Here is a 16,933-nt window from a genome sequence, read left to right as displayed (position 1 = left end):
CCCCCCCCCCTCCCATTATTTTTTTTAACAACGACGCCGTAGACGCCGGAGAGACAGACAGATACCGATGTAAAAGCTTGTTTTTCTGATCCAAGGAGCCTCAAATCGTCGAAATTTCATGAAATTCGCGGAAGTCATTTTTCACATAAAACTCTTCTCATTATGGATGAGAATTTGATAAAATAATCATGGGGCCTTGAAAAAGTAGCGTTTTTCGCCTCTTGACTTTTTTCTATATCAAGCTTTTTTTACTTCACATGTCCATTTTCGTTTGGTTTTTTGGATTTTTAAAATCCTTTAACTTTGGTAAGTTTGATTTTATCAAAAAAAGTTGTCAGGATAAATTGTTCATATTTTTTGTACCATAAATGGCTGTGGGTATAAAATCCGAAAAAGTTATTTTTCATTAAAAACTAATACCTTCTCATTTTAGATAAGAATATAAACATTTTTAATAAGATTTGTAAACAATCTATCAAAGAATAAAATGATTGCCCGGTAAGTTACAACAGAAAAATTACAATTTCAAAAAAATGAAGGTTCTAAATATTGAGCTGGACTTGAGACCGGCACAAATCGTCACACACACAATTCAGAGTGACAAATTTAAACTTGGAATGTTACGATTATAATTGTTTTATTTGTTTTTATTTGTATTTCGAAGGTAAAAGTATTTTATTTTTATTCTTAAAGAACAGTTAAATAAGCATTAATTTAGAAAAAAATCCAATAATCTGGAGATTTCTGAATGTTTCAAAGAAAAGAACAAAATTTGGAGCTTCTTAAGAATTTGAAATATTAGGATAACAATAAAAATTTCTGGCTAGATTTAAAATGATTTCTTATTTCAAAAAAGTACATAACTCAAAGAGAATGTTTAAAAATATTTCAAAACATTTCAAAAGATTTACAATATTAGAAAAAATCTGGAAGCTCTTAAAACAATTTTGTGTGCAGGATTTTACAAAAATGTTAGGAAAAATGGGAATCCGTCTAAAGACATTTAAAAGTTCAGAAAAATTTTTAAAATAGTTTTAAAAGATTTGAAATAATTTAAAAGGGAATGGATACTTTTGATGATTTTGAAATGTTTTGAAATGTTGACTTTTTATTTTGAAAAAAGACATAATTTTAAGAGGAAATATAAAAATATGGGACCACTGGAAAAATTCCGAAAGGGATGAATGAAAAATCCCAAAAAATAAAATCTCCGGCACCTGAATAATAATTTTATAAAAATTGTATTAAAAAATACATTAAAAAACACGTGCGCTTTGAAAGAAAACATGTTCTGCCTAAATTTTCTTTGTACCTACATAATAACATTTTTGCACAAACTTTGCAGGATTCACTTCAACAACGATTTATATCAAAATTTGTCTTTATTACTTTTATTATTTTTTTTTTATTAATAAAAATTCGATTTATCACAACTTTTTTATATTTTTTTCAAATACTATGCACATTTTCAAACAAATTTTTTCATCCAGAAATATATATTCGATTACTGTATTTTAAATAAATAAATAATATTTGATAAACAATTTTTTAATTGTTTAAATTCAGGAATTTTCTAGTTCGGTGATTTTATAATTCAGCCATTTTCTCTGGTGATTTTTAAAATTCGGTAATATCTTATTGTCTGGAATTTTATTTATTTTATTTTCCTGAATTTTCCAATTCGACTTTTATATTTCGGGACTTTCATAATTTCGGGAATTTTATTATTTGGTTATTTTTCAATTTACGTATTTTACAGTGTCGGGAATTTTATTTTTCGGGATTTTTCAGTCGCTTTTTCCAAAAATAAAATTCCCACATCACTGTAAAAATTCCGAAATTATAACATTGTCGAAATATAAAAGTCCCGAATTGGAAAATTCTCGACAATTTACAATCTTACCGAATTTTAGAATTGCCGACAGAAAATTTCCGAATCATACTTTTATCTATTTATTTTTTTCATTGCTTATGTCGTTTGTCAAAAAACTTATATCTTATATTTTTAATGTTGTTTTTTTTACGAATAAAACAAAAACTACGCTTCGTATCAAAAAGTAATTGATAAAAAACTTTTGTATCTTTTTAAGGTGCACAATTTTTTATTTATCTTCTTTCCTCCGCATCTTGCACAGTTTGATCACTAAATTAAATTTATGATTTTTCATTATTTTTGGTTCTTTCAAAATTTGAATTTTCGATTATTCAAAACAATCTGAAAAGTTGTTATGATAATCTTGTAGTGCTCTCAAAAAGCAACGTTTTTCTTCTCTCGAGTTTTTTTTTCAAGTCTCCCGTTGGTTATTTTACAATTTTCATTTTGGTATTTTTTTTAATTTGTTGAAAACGTTAAACCTGTATCTCGGGTCCAGACGTAAAATTTTACACAAATGTAATAACTTTTTTGATGAGAATGTAAAAAATACCTGTACTCTGAGTACTGCCGTAATTTGAAATGTTGAAGATTTGGAATTTCAAATTATTTAGTTTTCAAGATTTATGTTTTAAAGGTATAATATGAAATTTTTTTTGAAAAGTTCAATTTTGAAGACTTGCAATGGAAAATTCTTTAATTTTAACGATCTGCAATTTAAAACTCTTTAATTTAGAATATTTGCAATCAGAAACTCTTGAATTTTAAATGATGTATAAATAAAATAAATAACAAATAAATTAATTAATTTAAATCTAACAAAATTCTAATTAAATTCAATTAAATAACAAAATAAAATAAAAATTCATATAAACCGTCATGATTTTGAAGATTGAAAGTAAAGAATTCTCAATTAAAAAACTTCCTAATTCATGAAATTTGACATGCATATCATGAAAATTAATGAATTTTAAATTTCGAAGTATTGGGTTAAAAGTTTTAATTAATTTGGGGCCCAAAAAAATCACATTTGAGAAATTTCAACGGACATGTTCACCAAATCGTTCTCTTAGACAAATAAATTCACCCATGTTATTTATTTAAATATATATATATATATATTTATTTATTTATATATTAACATCTGCTCTGAGGGTTCAAAGTTTTCTGATTCAAAGTAGAGAAATCCTAACACCAAATATAGGTTTGACCCAGAGTGCAGTTACAGATTTATGAACTTATTATTACTCTGCCATTCACTCATTGTCAGTAATCGGAACGTAATAATTAAGAAATTTTCAAATACATGCGGGAAATTCATTAGTCGAATAGATTAAAATATCTCTATAAATTGCAAACTGTACAAATAGAAAAATAAACACTTAATAATATTAAAGAACAATGTATAGATATTGCACTAAAAGTTTTATCTGTTAGAATAAAAATATAATATGGTGAAGCAAATAAATCGTTACTTATAAAAGAATATCAAAAGATGAGAAATAACAAAAATATATTTGAAAATATTCAAATAACTTTAGAAATATTACAAAATATATGAAACAGAAATATAAATTATACATTTAATTTTCTCTCTGGTATCTATTAAAATAACCATGTCTTACAAAGCGTGGATATTTTACGTTTGTTATGAAATGTTCGCAATTTAATTTTAATTTAAATGGTTCTTGTCCAAGCTAAGTTTACCATCAGTGCGCCTCGAAGGTGTGCCGAGAGTTGCTTACAGCGTTCCAAGTGGCTTTTGGCAAACTATATGGGAGGGTGCTATCTACGGGGAGCATTGGGTAGAGGGGAAGTGACTTTTTCGCCGGACGCGCCGTCTATATTTATGGCGGGTAATTAAGCTCGCACCGCATCTACGTTTATAATATCTTTGACTCTACTATAGCAATCTTTGCTTTAGTTGAGTCGGTTGGCTGGCTCTGTACGGCCTGTACGCTAAAAATGTTATGAAAATTGATTTACCTAATTATATTTAAATTAAAGAGAACCTAAAAATATTCTATTTATTATTATTTTAAATTTTCGAGACAATAAATAAATGTAAAAAAATTCTTTTCGTACTTTAGAATTTTAGTTAAATTTCTAAAATTATTTTTAAAAACCAAACTTAAAATTTAAACGAAATTAAGATAAATTTAAAAATTAAATAAAATTTATTTAAATTCCAAATCAAATAAAATTTTGTTGAATTAAAAATTTAAATAAAATTTAGCTAAATTCAACATTTAAGTGAAATTTAGGTGAATTTAAGAATTAAATAAAGTTTAATTAAATTAATTTCTCGTCGGGTTTCTTTTCAAAGAGAAATTTTATAGATACTAAGTAAATAAGTTTTAAAACAATTCAATTCGTACTTTAAGATTTATTGTAGTGCAATTTTAAAAATTATTTTGTAAAACTAAATTTAAAGATTGAATACAATTTAGATCATTTCTAAAAGTGAATACATGTTAGTTAAATTCAAAATTTAAGTAAAATTTAGTTGAATTTAAGTAAATTTCAGTTAAAATTGTAGATGTTGGATGGTGTTAAATTTAAGTACAATTTAGTTCAATAAAAATGAAACTGTCGCTAAATTTTAAATTTTATTGAATTGAATACAGATAAATGTGGGTTGTTTCTTGGCTCCAACACTGGAGAGCATTCAAATAAGCTGGAGAAATTTTTAAAAATTTCCCTATTTTTATAATAATTAGTTAAATTCAACAAAAAAGACTCAGGAAAGTAATTAGGACTCATAGTTCTAAAGTTTTTGGTTTGAAACTTTTCAGAAGTCAACAATGTCAAAATGTAAAAGGAAGCGTTTAAACTTCAGCATAACTATTTTGCATGGAGATACTTTAGTATCCCACAATTCTATTTCAAATTAGAAGTATGTTAGCAATTCAATAATTATTCCATTCAAAATTATTCAGTTTCGAAAATTGGATTATAACTTCAAAGTCTTTGAAATTAAAAGGTTTTAAATGAGAGAAATTTGAAATGAAAACAATTAAAATTACAGTGTAATTATTTTCTTTTAGAAGCGTAGGGATAAAATAATAATTATTCAAAGAAACTAGTTTATAAATTTAAAATTCAAAATTTCAGTTTTTCAAAACGTTTTAAATGAAATCACTTATGATTCGGCAATTCATTTTTTTTCAGCTTTAGGATATAAATAATCTAAAGCTGCAATAAGCAGATTATTCGATCTCAAACCTCGTGAAAAATTTGAATTAATGTAAAGCCTTTGAAATCAAAAACCTTTTATAAGGAGAGGAATTTTAAATTGAAAGGTTTTAATATATTTTCAATTTAAAACATTCAAATTGAGTAATTTTATAAACAGAAATTTTAAGAATTGTATTATTTGAAACTTTTTCATAGAGTTGATAAATAAAAATCTGCCCGCCTCGCGGGCACATTCTCATCGCGCTCTGTGCGCGCGGCTCGCTTCGCTCGCAAGTTTGAACGCGCCTAGTGCGCGCGACGGTTGAATCTCGCGCTACGCGCTCGATAATAGGTTGCCTCGCGCTTCGCGCTCGGATATTTATTCTTTGCTTTTGGAATGCTTGAAAAAAACTTTATCAAGAAGATCTCTTTTAGATGGCAGTATTTATATGCGTCTTCATATTCTGAATTGTCTACTTAATTAAGTATAGTCAAATATTAAGTTTTTCAAAGCTCTGTAGGCTTTTAGGTACATATTCTCATCGTGACACTCGCGCTGCGCGCTCGATTTCCGACAGACATTTGTAAACAAGTTTTGTTGGATTTTTTTCTCGTAACGTTCGTCGTTTTTCCACATTTTTTTATTTTATTTTTTTTCAACGTTATTTTTCACAAATAAAACAAATCTTTTTTCGTATCCTACATAGTTTATCCACAAAATGGATTTTTTTATTTTCGATTATTTTTTGTGCAATCAAAATTTGAATTTTAGATTTTTGAAGAAAATCTAAAAATTGGTTATGATAATCTTGTAGGGCTTTCAAAAAGACATGTTTTTCTTCTTTTGACTTTTTTTCATATCGTGCGTTTTTCGGCTTCAAATTTTGATTTTTCAGTTTATTAAAAAAATTTTGAAAGCGCTATAGCTCTGAGAATTTTCTTTTTATCGAAAAAAGTCATAAGAATAAATTGTTTTTTCTTTTGAATACTATGAATATCTGTACATAGAATTTTCAAATTCAGAAAAAAGTTGTCTCAAAAATTTTCAAAATGCGCTCACTTTTTGAGTTTTCATCAAAAATGGCTGGTTCACGAACTCGTCCTTTCTTTTAGGACCTAAAAAAAGTGTGCTAAAGATGAATTTGATTTGTTCATTTTTTCGAGAGTTATCGTGTTTACGGACGGACGGCCGGACAGACAGACAGGCAGACGCCATCGTGAAAACCTGATTTTCGGATCCAGGGCGTCTCGAAACGTGGAGATCCGTTGAAAAAGTCTGATGTCAAATTTCCGACAATTCTAATACTTTCTCAAACATAAATGATGAGAATGTAAAAATACAAGCATTAATATTTTTTAAATTTTGAATATGCCTCAAGTATAATCTGATACATTTAAATTATTTAATTTTGAAAGTTTCGAATTGATAATTGAAATGCAGAATTCTAAATGTTTGTATTTGGGTATTATCAGATTTTGGAGGCCATTAATTTAAGCCTAATCAAGTTAGAAGGCTTACAGTTGTCAATTTTACGATATTAAACCCTTATATTCAAAACCAAATTGAATTTCAATGTTAACATTTTTAATTGTTTAGGATTTGATTCTTAAATTCAGAATTTGTTCAATGCTTCACATTTTTAATTTTACACTTTCAAACCTTTTTGTTTAATTTGAGTAAATAATTTTAACATATCTTCCTTTTTAATTTAATAAACACAAATATTAAAATGGAAGTTTTAATATTGTCAGAAATAAATATTCACTTTAACTTCAAATACCTAGATGACAGTTTTGACTTGTCATGTTCATTGTAATTTTTACATTATGTCTAATTTTCTACTGTGTTATGAATTGCAGTTTTTAATTAATTAATAGCAGGAATTAAACTTCGGTTTTCAATCAAGATCTCTGAAAAGGAGTATACAATTTTTGAAAAAATAAGTCTGACAATAAAGTGCCAGATCATGTATTTTTTGGTTCGATTCATAATTTTATTCAAATATGAAATTCCTTCCTAATTTCTTTTTAATTATGCAAGAAATAAACATTGTTAAATACCTTTTTCAAATAAAAAAGTGAAGTTTTTTGCATGATTGTTGTTATTTTTCTTTAAAAAACCTATTTTGCTAATGAGGTAATTAATTTATAATGCATAAGCCTTTAAAGTTTTATAAAAGAAACTGAAAGTTAATCCAATATTTAAATTATTAGAAAATAAATTTATTTACGAAAAAATTTTAAAAAGCAAGTTTTTTATTAAAGGAAAGAATTTGAAATAATTATTTTAGCAAAATTAAAATTTTTTAATGGAATTAAATATGCAAACAGTTAAACAAGTAAATAAAAACAAAAGCTTAATCGACCAGCTGGAAAGTATAGCTTTCTATACATGACCGGTGGAGAACATTTTAAAGTTTCAACTTATTTTTCTCAATAAATACAAAATAAAGAAATAAAGGAAATAATTTAAGGAGACTTAATAATAAACTAAGGAAACTTATATATTTATTAAAAATAAAATAAAAGCAGCGTCAAATTCTTTTAAAAAATATAGACTATTGTAGTACATAATAGTTCTGTGAATTTATAGCATTGGTTTATATTATTTTTCATGGTTGCGGTTTCAAAATGTAATCAGTTCATGTATTAAAACAACAAAAAGACGAAAATTATGGCAATTTTTATGTAAAATTTTAGTATTAAATGATAATAAAAAAATTAAGAAAACTTTTTTTGTAAGATTGAGTTACTTCTTATTTCAATTTGAAAAAATGGTTCATATTTATAAAATGACCTTAGCTAAACTGTAGAAGCAAGCCGTAATTTCCTTTCACTTTCGAAAATGCTTCTTAAACTTTACAGCTGTTAAAAATTTCATATACCACTTAATTTACTAATATTTAAAAAATGCAACATTTCAGAAGACATTTGTCTAGGCCTATAAGGAAATTTAAGAAACAAATTTTGTATAAGTTTTTATAAGGAATTTTCTTTTCAGAATTTTTATTTCTTCAACCAGAAAAAAAATAGTAAGGACATATTCAACCACAACTATGGTTGATTTAACCAGACAGCTTCTTTAGATTATTTAAATTTAAATAAAAGTTAACTGTATCTTCAAATTCACTTTTCTACTAATTTCCAAAAAAATTATAACTTAAATAAAAAATAAACTTTTTAATTCAATTTGTTATTACTATTTTATACTAACATCTTTGATATATTTTGGGCATAATTTTGATTTCAAAAAGTCTTTTAGAGTTTTCGAATTCCTTCAAGACCTTTTCTACTCAATCAAATTTATTTTTCCATTCACTTATAAAGTAAAATTAGATTATTACCATTTTGAATTTCAAATGCACTATCATTTGGCGCGACCAAATATATAGCTGCCTGTCGCGCCTCTACAAACATGTGGTGGAACCAATCGGTACATGTCGCGCCTCTACAAGTATGTGGCCGAACTAAGAGCAACATATATGCAGGACCACAAACTTGCCTGCCACGCTAACTACAGGTATGTGGTGCAACTAATCTCATGCCGTATCTAGGACCTAATTTCTTTGGTGATACATGTCAAACTTTTCTAACCTCAAAAAATATTTCTACTGCTTTACCGTCATATTTTCCGGAGAATGAGAAAACAAGAATTCGACTTCGTAATACGGTGAGGGCAGCACCTCGATAGGGCAGGAAATGTAATGTCCTATACATATAATTCCCCACTCTGACGCCCCGTACCGCAACTACGTTTATAATATCTTTGCTAGGGTACTAAAATTAGATAGGAATATGCAACCGCCATTCTGGTTCCTGGACAGTTCGCGGGAAACAGAGTGATAAGCATGTTGTATAGCTTAATTAAAATTAAGTTTAGAATATAAGAAAAATGGTCTGCTGTAGTGCTCCGTTTTCTAAAAATAGAAGCGAGGATGGATTTAAACTTTACCGTTTTCCACTAAGGCGAAGAGAAAGACTGTCAATGTAAAATCAAATTATTTGATTTTTATCCTTGCGAAATAATAGCAGAATTTTAATTTAAAATACTGCAACCATAAAAGTTATCCATTTGTCGAGAAAATAAAAAGTTTCGAATAATAGTAAAAATTTAGTGCAAGTTTATGGAGTTATTTTGTACATAGAATCGATTGCTGCAGTTTACTTCTAATATAGAATCAATATTGAGTAACTTGTATCAAATTATTTAATAAAAAGTTACCGCAAGAAATTGAAAATGTAATTCATGTTTCTTCATCCATTTTAAACAAACATTCATATTATTTCAACTTAATAAATCAGATTTGTGTAATACCAATTCAAAAAATAAATATTTACTTAATTGCAAAATTAATTAATGTGGCTAGCCTTTATTATTGTCACTAATTTCACAAATAAAATAAGGAATAGAATCGCAAAAGTATTATAATTTTACAGTAATTCTTTATTTTGTAAATCATGTCTCAGAGCAACTATTTTACCTACAGAGAAAGAAGAGGCGCGGTAGTCGACGAGGGCAGTAGCTACTCACTCGACGAAAATAGTAGCAAAGATATTATAACATGGATGCGGCAAGTGGCCACTGAGTGGGGAGAAAATATATATAGCTACTACTTTCGTCGGGTGCGTAGCTGCTGCTCTCTTCGTACTAACTTGCTCCTTCTTTCTCTGTAGGTAAAATCGTTGCTCTAAGGGTAGGATGTTAAATCTATATTAAGGGCATGTGACACAGCTGAATACCTGTATTACCAACCTCACTTTTTCAGTTCACTGAATGTTTTTTTGAACCTAAGAACTTTTTTTGTAAATAAAATATCGAGCTGAAACTTTATAAAATGTATTAGAGTACAATAAAGTACGTTTAGGTACTGCAATTCGGTAGGAACTTCACTGAAAATTATTTCATCTTTTTTCTGAACCTCGACATTTTTTGAACGTTCGAACTTTTTTTATACATAAAATATCGGTCTCAAACTTTGAGAAATGCAAGAGCCGAAAAAAACAACGTTTAAGTACAAAGCTTAATAATAAAAGATGTAAAAAAAAATTTCAACAATCAATTCCATCGGCATCAGCCGGTAACGTTGTACACGAAATTACGAACCCTCTAGAACCTCTAGAGACCGATATTTTATGTAGAAAAAAAGTTCGAACGTTCAAAAAATGTCGAGGTTCAGAAAAAAGATAAAATAATTTTCAGTGAAGTTCCTACCAAAATGCAGTACCTAAACGTATTTTATTGTACTCTAATACATTTTCCAAAGTTTCAGCTCGGTATTTTATTTACAAAAAAAGTTCTTAGTTTCAAAAAAACATTCAGTGTACTGATAAAGTGAGGTCTGTAATGTAGGTATTTAGCTATGTCACATGCCCTTAACCGTTGCTCCTCGCAGCAAATCCCTCCTTAGCAAAGATTTCTCTAAACACCGGTAAAGTAGAAGCAGGGATTCTGATATGATTTACAAAATAACAAATGACTATAAAATTATAATACTTTTTCGATTATAATCCTTATTTTATTTGTGAAATTAGTGACGATATTAAAGGTTAGCAACATCAATTAATTTTGCAATGATGTAAATATTTATTTTTAGAATTGGTATTACACAAATCCGGTTTATTAAGTTGAAATAATATGAATGTTTGTTTAAAATGAATGAAGAAACATGAATTACATTTTCAATTTCTTGCAGTAACTTTTTATGAAATAATTTGATACAATTTAATCAACATTGATCCTAGATTAGAACTAACTGCAGCAATCGATTCTATGTACCAAATAACTCCATAGACTTGTACTAAATTTTCACTATTATTCGAAACTTTTTATTTTCTCGGCAAATGGGTAACTTTTATGGTTTCAGTATTTTAAATAAAAATTCTGCTGTTATTTCGCAGGGATAAAAATCAAATAATTTCCGAATTTATTAAACTTATCTCTTAAATGTGGAACGCTTGCAAAGTTAAAATAAATCCAATATATAACCGATTAAGATTATATAATTTCGAATTAAAAGCCTTCAATGATCAATTATTTTTAATAAAAACCATGAAAATTAGTACATTTTATTTTAAATTAGATTTCAGAATTTTAAATAGAACACGTCCTAATAGAAACAATTTTAAGATAAAAAATAAATACATTAGAACTTGTAATTAAAATTAAAATTCTAATGCACAAAATAAGTCTTCACTCATTAAAATATGGAATAATTTTTAGATCCTCATCATTTATGTTTGGGAAAGTATTATAATAGGACAAAATGTTACAAATGCAAATTTTTGGCAAAACCACAGGAGATACGGGAAAAAGTTATATGGATGAATTACAGCTTTTGAAAAGTCCTCAGAACTTTGTCAAAAATTTTTTTGATAGAATTTGTCGCTTTCATTTCATTTAACTAAAATACTATTTTAAATCATTCAAATTTTGAAACTCACAACTCAAGATACGAGATAAAGTCCTAAGGGGCAATTACAGCTTTTAAAAATTCGCACAAAATTGTCTTAAAACATTTGTGACAGGACTTGTAATTTTAGTTTTATTTATCAAAATAATATGTAATCTATCGAAAATTCAAATTTTGAGCCAAGTGACGCGAAATACAGGGAAAAATTTTGGAAGAAATTTCAGCTTTTAAACATTTCTGCAAAATTGCATTAAACCATTTTTCGATAGAAGTCGTTGTTTTTAATTAATTGGTCGAAATAAATATGCATATGCAAACATATAAAATGCCAATTTTACGCCAAAAGACACGAAATACGTTAAAAATCTAAAGAAAATATGTACCTTTTAATATTGTGATGTTATCTCAGAAAACAAATATACATTTAAAAATGTCTGTCGAAAATCGTGCTTGAAGCGCAAGCGTCACGATTAGAATCTACCTCAAAGCCTACAGAGCTTTGAGGAATGTAATATTCAATTATACTTAATTAGGTAGAAAATTCAGACTGAGGATGCATAGAAAACTGGGATCTGAAAGAGATTTTTCCGCTAAAGTTTACATTAAGCATTCCGAATGCAAAGAATAAATATCCCAACGCGAAGTCCGGGGTAACCCATTAGTGACACTAGTTCGCCATAGACGCGTTATCGGCTGCGTTCGGCGTCGAACGTAATACTCTGTCTCTTTCTTTCAGAGTAAAACGCACCGATAGAAAGAGACAGAGTAATGCGTTACGCGTCCATGTAGAACTGGTTTGAGTGCGAAGTTTGCACTCAAATCTCGTAGTTCGCACAACGAACTACGAGATCTAATAAAAACGCGCTGTGTGCGTGCTCAAGCTTGCGTAAGCCTAATTATAATTCAAAAACACATTTTCAATGTTCACTTTTTTCCCTGCCATTAAAAAAATACAATCGCAAAAAAAACGATAAGTAAAAAGTAACTCAAGTAAAATTTCTGGGGGTTCTCTCGGCATGAAAGAAAATGAAGATTGGCAAGGATTTAATGAAAACTCAATCATTTCTTATATGTAACCCCTACCGATCTTCATTTGTTTGCATTACGAGACTATATTATTAGGTTAATTACTCCTAATAAAAATTTTGTTCAAATTATTATAATCAGCACGTTTCCATGCCACCCAGGAGGTATAGCTACTTCTCGTTTTTTTTTTCAGTGGTTCCCCGTGTATTCCGTTCACAGGCCTATCCACCCTGCCCATTCAGAATATAAAATGGCAGATTTATTTCTTATTAAATGTATTAGACCTAATACGAATTTTATATTCTTTTTATTCAAATTTATGTTTTTTTTTACATTCTCATCCTAATGAGAAGGTATTGGTTTTATGTAAAATTTCACTTTTTCGGTTTTCATACAATTTACACATTTTGAGACCCCTTGAGTCAGAAAGAACGATTTTTAAGAATGTGTCTGTAGTCTGTAGTCTGTAGTTTATATCGTGTAGGCATAACAACTTTCGAAAGATTGATCGAATTGGATTCTGCTTTGGCACACATTTTTAAGGCCTGAAAAGAAAGAACGAGTTCATAAACCAGGTATTTTTGATGAAAATTCAAAAAGGGAGCGCAATTTCAAAATATTTGCAGACTATTTTTTTCAATATTTAAAAATTCAATGTACGGCTATTTATAGTACTCGGAAATTCTAACAATTTATCCTATTGACTTTTTCAATAAAAAGAAAATGATCAAAGTTTTAGCATTTTCTAAATCCAAAAAAATGAACCAAAAGGAATATTTTCAGCCAAACAACGCTTCGTATAAAAAAAATTCAAGAGAAGAAAAACTTTGATTTTTGAAAGTCTGGCAAGATTGTTATGACAACTTTTTGAATTTTGTTGAAAAGTAGAAAATTTAAATTTTAATCATATGAGAAATAATGGAAAATCAAGAATTTCATTTTTTGGTCTACCTATGCAAGATACAAAAAATGAATCAACTAAAATTGCGCGCCCTGAAAAGATCTACAAATTTGTCATTAATCACTTTTCAACAGGTTGCGTAGTTTTTGTTTTTAGTCAAAATAAAAAAAAAAACTTTAAAAATAAAAAAAACAACTTTAAAAATAAAAAATTAAAGTTTAGGTAAAACGACACAAGCTATGAAAAAAATAAATAGACAGAAGTTGCTCTTCTAAAAAATAGCGAAAACTCATTCAAATTTGTCATGGATATTTGTTTACTAGGACACATAGTTTTTGTTTTAATCATAAAAAATAATATTCAAAATTTAAAAATTCAATTTTTCGAGAAACAAATCAAGGTACCAATTAAGATGAACAGACTAAAGTTTTTACCACAAGAAGATCTATAAATTTGTTATTAATCATTTTTCGATAGGACGAGTAGATTCTATTTTAATCGTAACAAATAAGATATAAACTTTAAAAAAAAATTTTTTTAAACGACACACAAGAGACGAACAAAATTAAAAGATAAAAGTTTTTTGAACAAGAACTACATACAAGTTTGTTATAAACTCGGGTTATACAATATATTAAAAGTAAAAAAAGAAACTTTTGCGAAAAAACAAAAACAAGATACCAAACATTTTCTTTAACAACATTTTTCGCCTAAATTACATCTACATTGAATATTAACAAATTAGATTTTTAGAAAAATGACACCAGTTGCAGCAAAATGTTTAATAATAAGTTGTATTTTAATAGAATACGCTTTTTTTAATGATAAAAATAAGACAATAAAAATACTTCTGTTGCAATACTAATGCATATTATGAATGGTAATAATGTAAATTTATTAAAATGATCAACATTGTTCAGGGTCGCTAAGAATAAAATTGAAGGCAAAATAAGAAACCAATATTAAAATAATCATCAAAAAGGATATTTGTAATTTATTTCTCAATATCTGAATCAACAGCCCCAGACAGAGATACAGAAATAAATATAATATATATTTCATATAATAGAATTCAACGCAATGTAGAAAAGTTCGCATTTTTAACGACATAAAATGCGAGCGTGAGATACGTGATGACAATGTGTACATTAAAGCCGTAGAAGCTTTAACACAAGAGAATTCACAATCATCAAATTAAAATTCTCGATGGTTTGATTTGAAATTCACTCGAACTTCTTCTAAAGAATTATTTATAGCGGCACTTCATCAATTCGCGCTTCATAATGCTAAGTTTTCGCCTTTTCCTCGAGTGCTATTCTTCTTCTTCTATTGTTCTTCTCTTCTTACTTTTATCTTCTTTTGCTGCTCTATCCTCTAAGGTACAATGTCTGTGGATTTTTGCAATGAATAATGTATATGTTGCAAATTCCCGTTGGTCCTGACAAGGTCCTTTCGAATACCATTCTGGATCCACTTCATGCATTTCGCGTTTAGCATCCTCCATTAACGATTTTCTCAATCCATGAGACGTTTCTTTTTTCTTGCCGAAGTTCTTAATAAACATTTTCAAGTTAGCTGTTGCTACATTGCGAAACTTCTCTGTAGGCCTAGCAAGCAGATTAATTTTGTAAGCTTTATAAGCTGCTTCATATTCTCGATACCCTATGTATTGATCATTGATGTCTCCTTCCGCATCTGGAGCTTTCTGCATATCTTCCAAGCATCGAACACATTTGAATTTCTCCATATTCTCTTGCATTTCTTCTGAAGTTAATGCTGAGAAATAAGAATCTTTATCATCGAAGTTTAAGTCATCGACACTGCAGTCCAAATCAAGTGAATAGTTTTCTGGGAGTATTGTCATTGAAATTTTCAAAAATCCTTGACCCTCATCGGCCATTAATTTTACGACGGGATTGCCAGTTTGATTTCGGTGATTTATGACAGCTTCTAGTAACTCCTCAGCGTCTGCCCAGATTACAGGTCTTTTCTTTTTTCCAAATGAATTATCGGTGTCAAAATCAAATATAACTTCTTTATAAACATCTTCAGGAATCTTAGCTTTCTCAGAGGCATGTTTAGCGTAATACGTCGGGGTGGATCTTTTACCAGCTGAACTTCGAAGAAAATTGGTTAGCTTCTTAATTTAATTTGACAAAGAACCTGTGTTAACTTGAAAATTGTATAATTTTTCATCCTTGAAAGTGACGTTTTCTTTCTTGTTTGCGTTCACACTGATTCGCATTTTTGAACCTTGAGTATACTTAAAAAATTTCATCATCCTACTGTTTCATACGTGTGCGATTTTCGAAGCACCATAGAACCCATTAGAGGCATTAATATTCTTGGATGCTTGCCGTTTTCGACCTCTATCCTTTATGACCTTCGGATGGTTACAACATCTTGCTGTTATACGCATGTAGCAGTTGCATGTGTCATTATTTCCTTAGGTAATTTTATGTCTTCGTAATTTGGCATAGTTGATAATGGTCTTTCACAGTTATTCTTGGCTACTCTGAAAAAATAAGACGACACGTAACGCATATACTCAATGGAAATGTAGATTTAGATATGTCGAATGATTTATTGACAAATTTTTTATAAGCTTAACCTGATCCTCTTTGATTCGAAAAAAATCTGGTTTTTTAATTCTGAAGACAATTTTTTTAACACATGGCCCACACTTTAATCCTGTTTTCCTCGTGTAGAAATTTGTGACTCATTTTTTCAAAGCTCTTGGCTTCAACTAAATATAATAAAAACTGGAATAGTTTTCTTGCATGAATAAAATGAATTCAAACCGGCTTCCAGAATAAACAGTGTGTATGCAGTTGCGTGGGTCTATATGAATAACATGACGTGAAATACGCGTATATTTGATAAAATAACAAAAAAAATTATTTTGCGATATCTCGAAAAAATGAGCAACTAGGATTTTTATTCAAACAGATTTTGAAAGCGTGGACACATACGAACGAATCCCCGCCCTCAGTTGTTGTCGTCATTTTCATCATACCAGTCACTGCTTGTCGTAAAGATGTCGTAGCGATGTCGTAAAGACGTCGCCAAATTTTGTGCCCACTGGGTAATCCAAGATCGAATAATAAAAAGAACAATTTTGCTTCTTTCACTAATATAAAATCAACTTTTTTATTTTTATCGTGTATCTGATTTGATATTCTTAGCATATAATACTATTAGCACATTTTTATCGTAGCGCCACTTTCATCTGGTAAGAATTATTTAAAAAATGTTTATATACTTTCTTTCGTTAGATATACTGTTTAAAATTCATGTTATTCCAAAAGAGTGAATAACTGCCATTAAATCATTCCCAACAGACGAAAATGCTGCCATCACGTGCCAAATTCCGAGTACCAGATTGGAAACAATTGCAAATGCAAAATGTTCAATCCTTGTTAATCGTTTTGGCACAATTAAAAAATACGATTCGGAAGGATTGAGATATTAGTTCTATCGTTTCTTATTGATATCAAATTATTGTTTCTAGAAGGATAATTGACTTATATTTTATTATTGTTCAAG

At 28.6% G+C, this 16,933-nt stretch overlaps 1 protein-coding gene across 1 annotated transcript; it reads right to left on the bottom strand.

Annotated features, from left to right (window-relative positions):
• Positions 1–14,699: 14,699 nt before the first annotated feature.
• On the bottom strand, positions 14,700–16,204 carry LOC117173598. The gene is made up of 2 exons (XM_033362238.1): positions 15,999–16,204; positions 14,700–15,902 (listed from the first exon to the last, which is right to left on the bottom strand). The coding sequence occupies exon 2, from the start codon at positions 15,285–15,287 to the stop codon at positions 14,700–14,702; it is 588 nt and encodes a 195-aa protein (XP_033218129.1). The 5' UTR covers positions 15,288–15,902; positions 15,999–16,204.
• Positions 16,205–16,933: the final 729 nt, after the last annotated feature.

The sequence above is a fragment of the Belonocnema kinseyi genome, chromosome 5 (genome assembly GCF_010883055.1).
Source record: "Belonocnema kinseyi isolate 2016_QV_RU_SX_M_011 chromosome 5, B_treatae_v1, whole genome shotgun sequence".
Classification (NCBI taxonomy): Eukaryota; Metazoa; Arthropoda; class Insecta; order Hymenoptera; family Cynipidae; genus Belonocnema; species Belonocnema kinseyi.
This window is presented reverse-complemented; position numbering and strand designations above follow the sequence as displayed.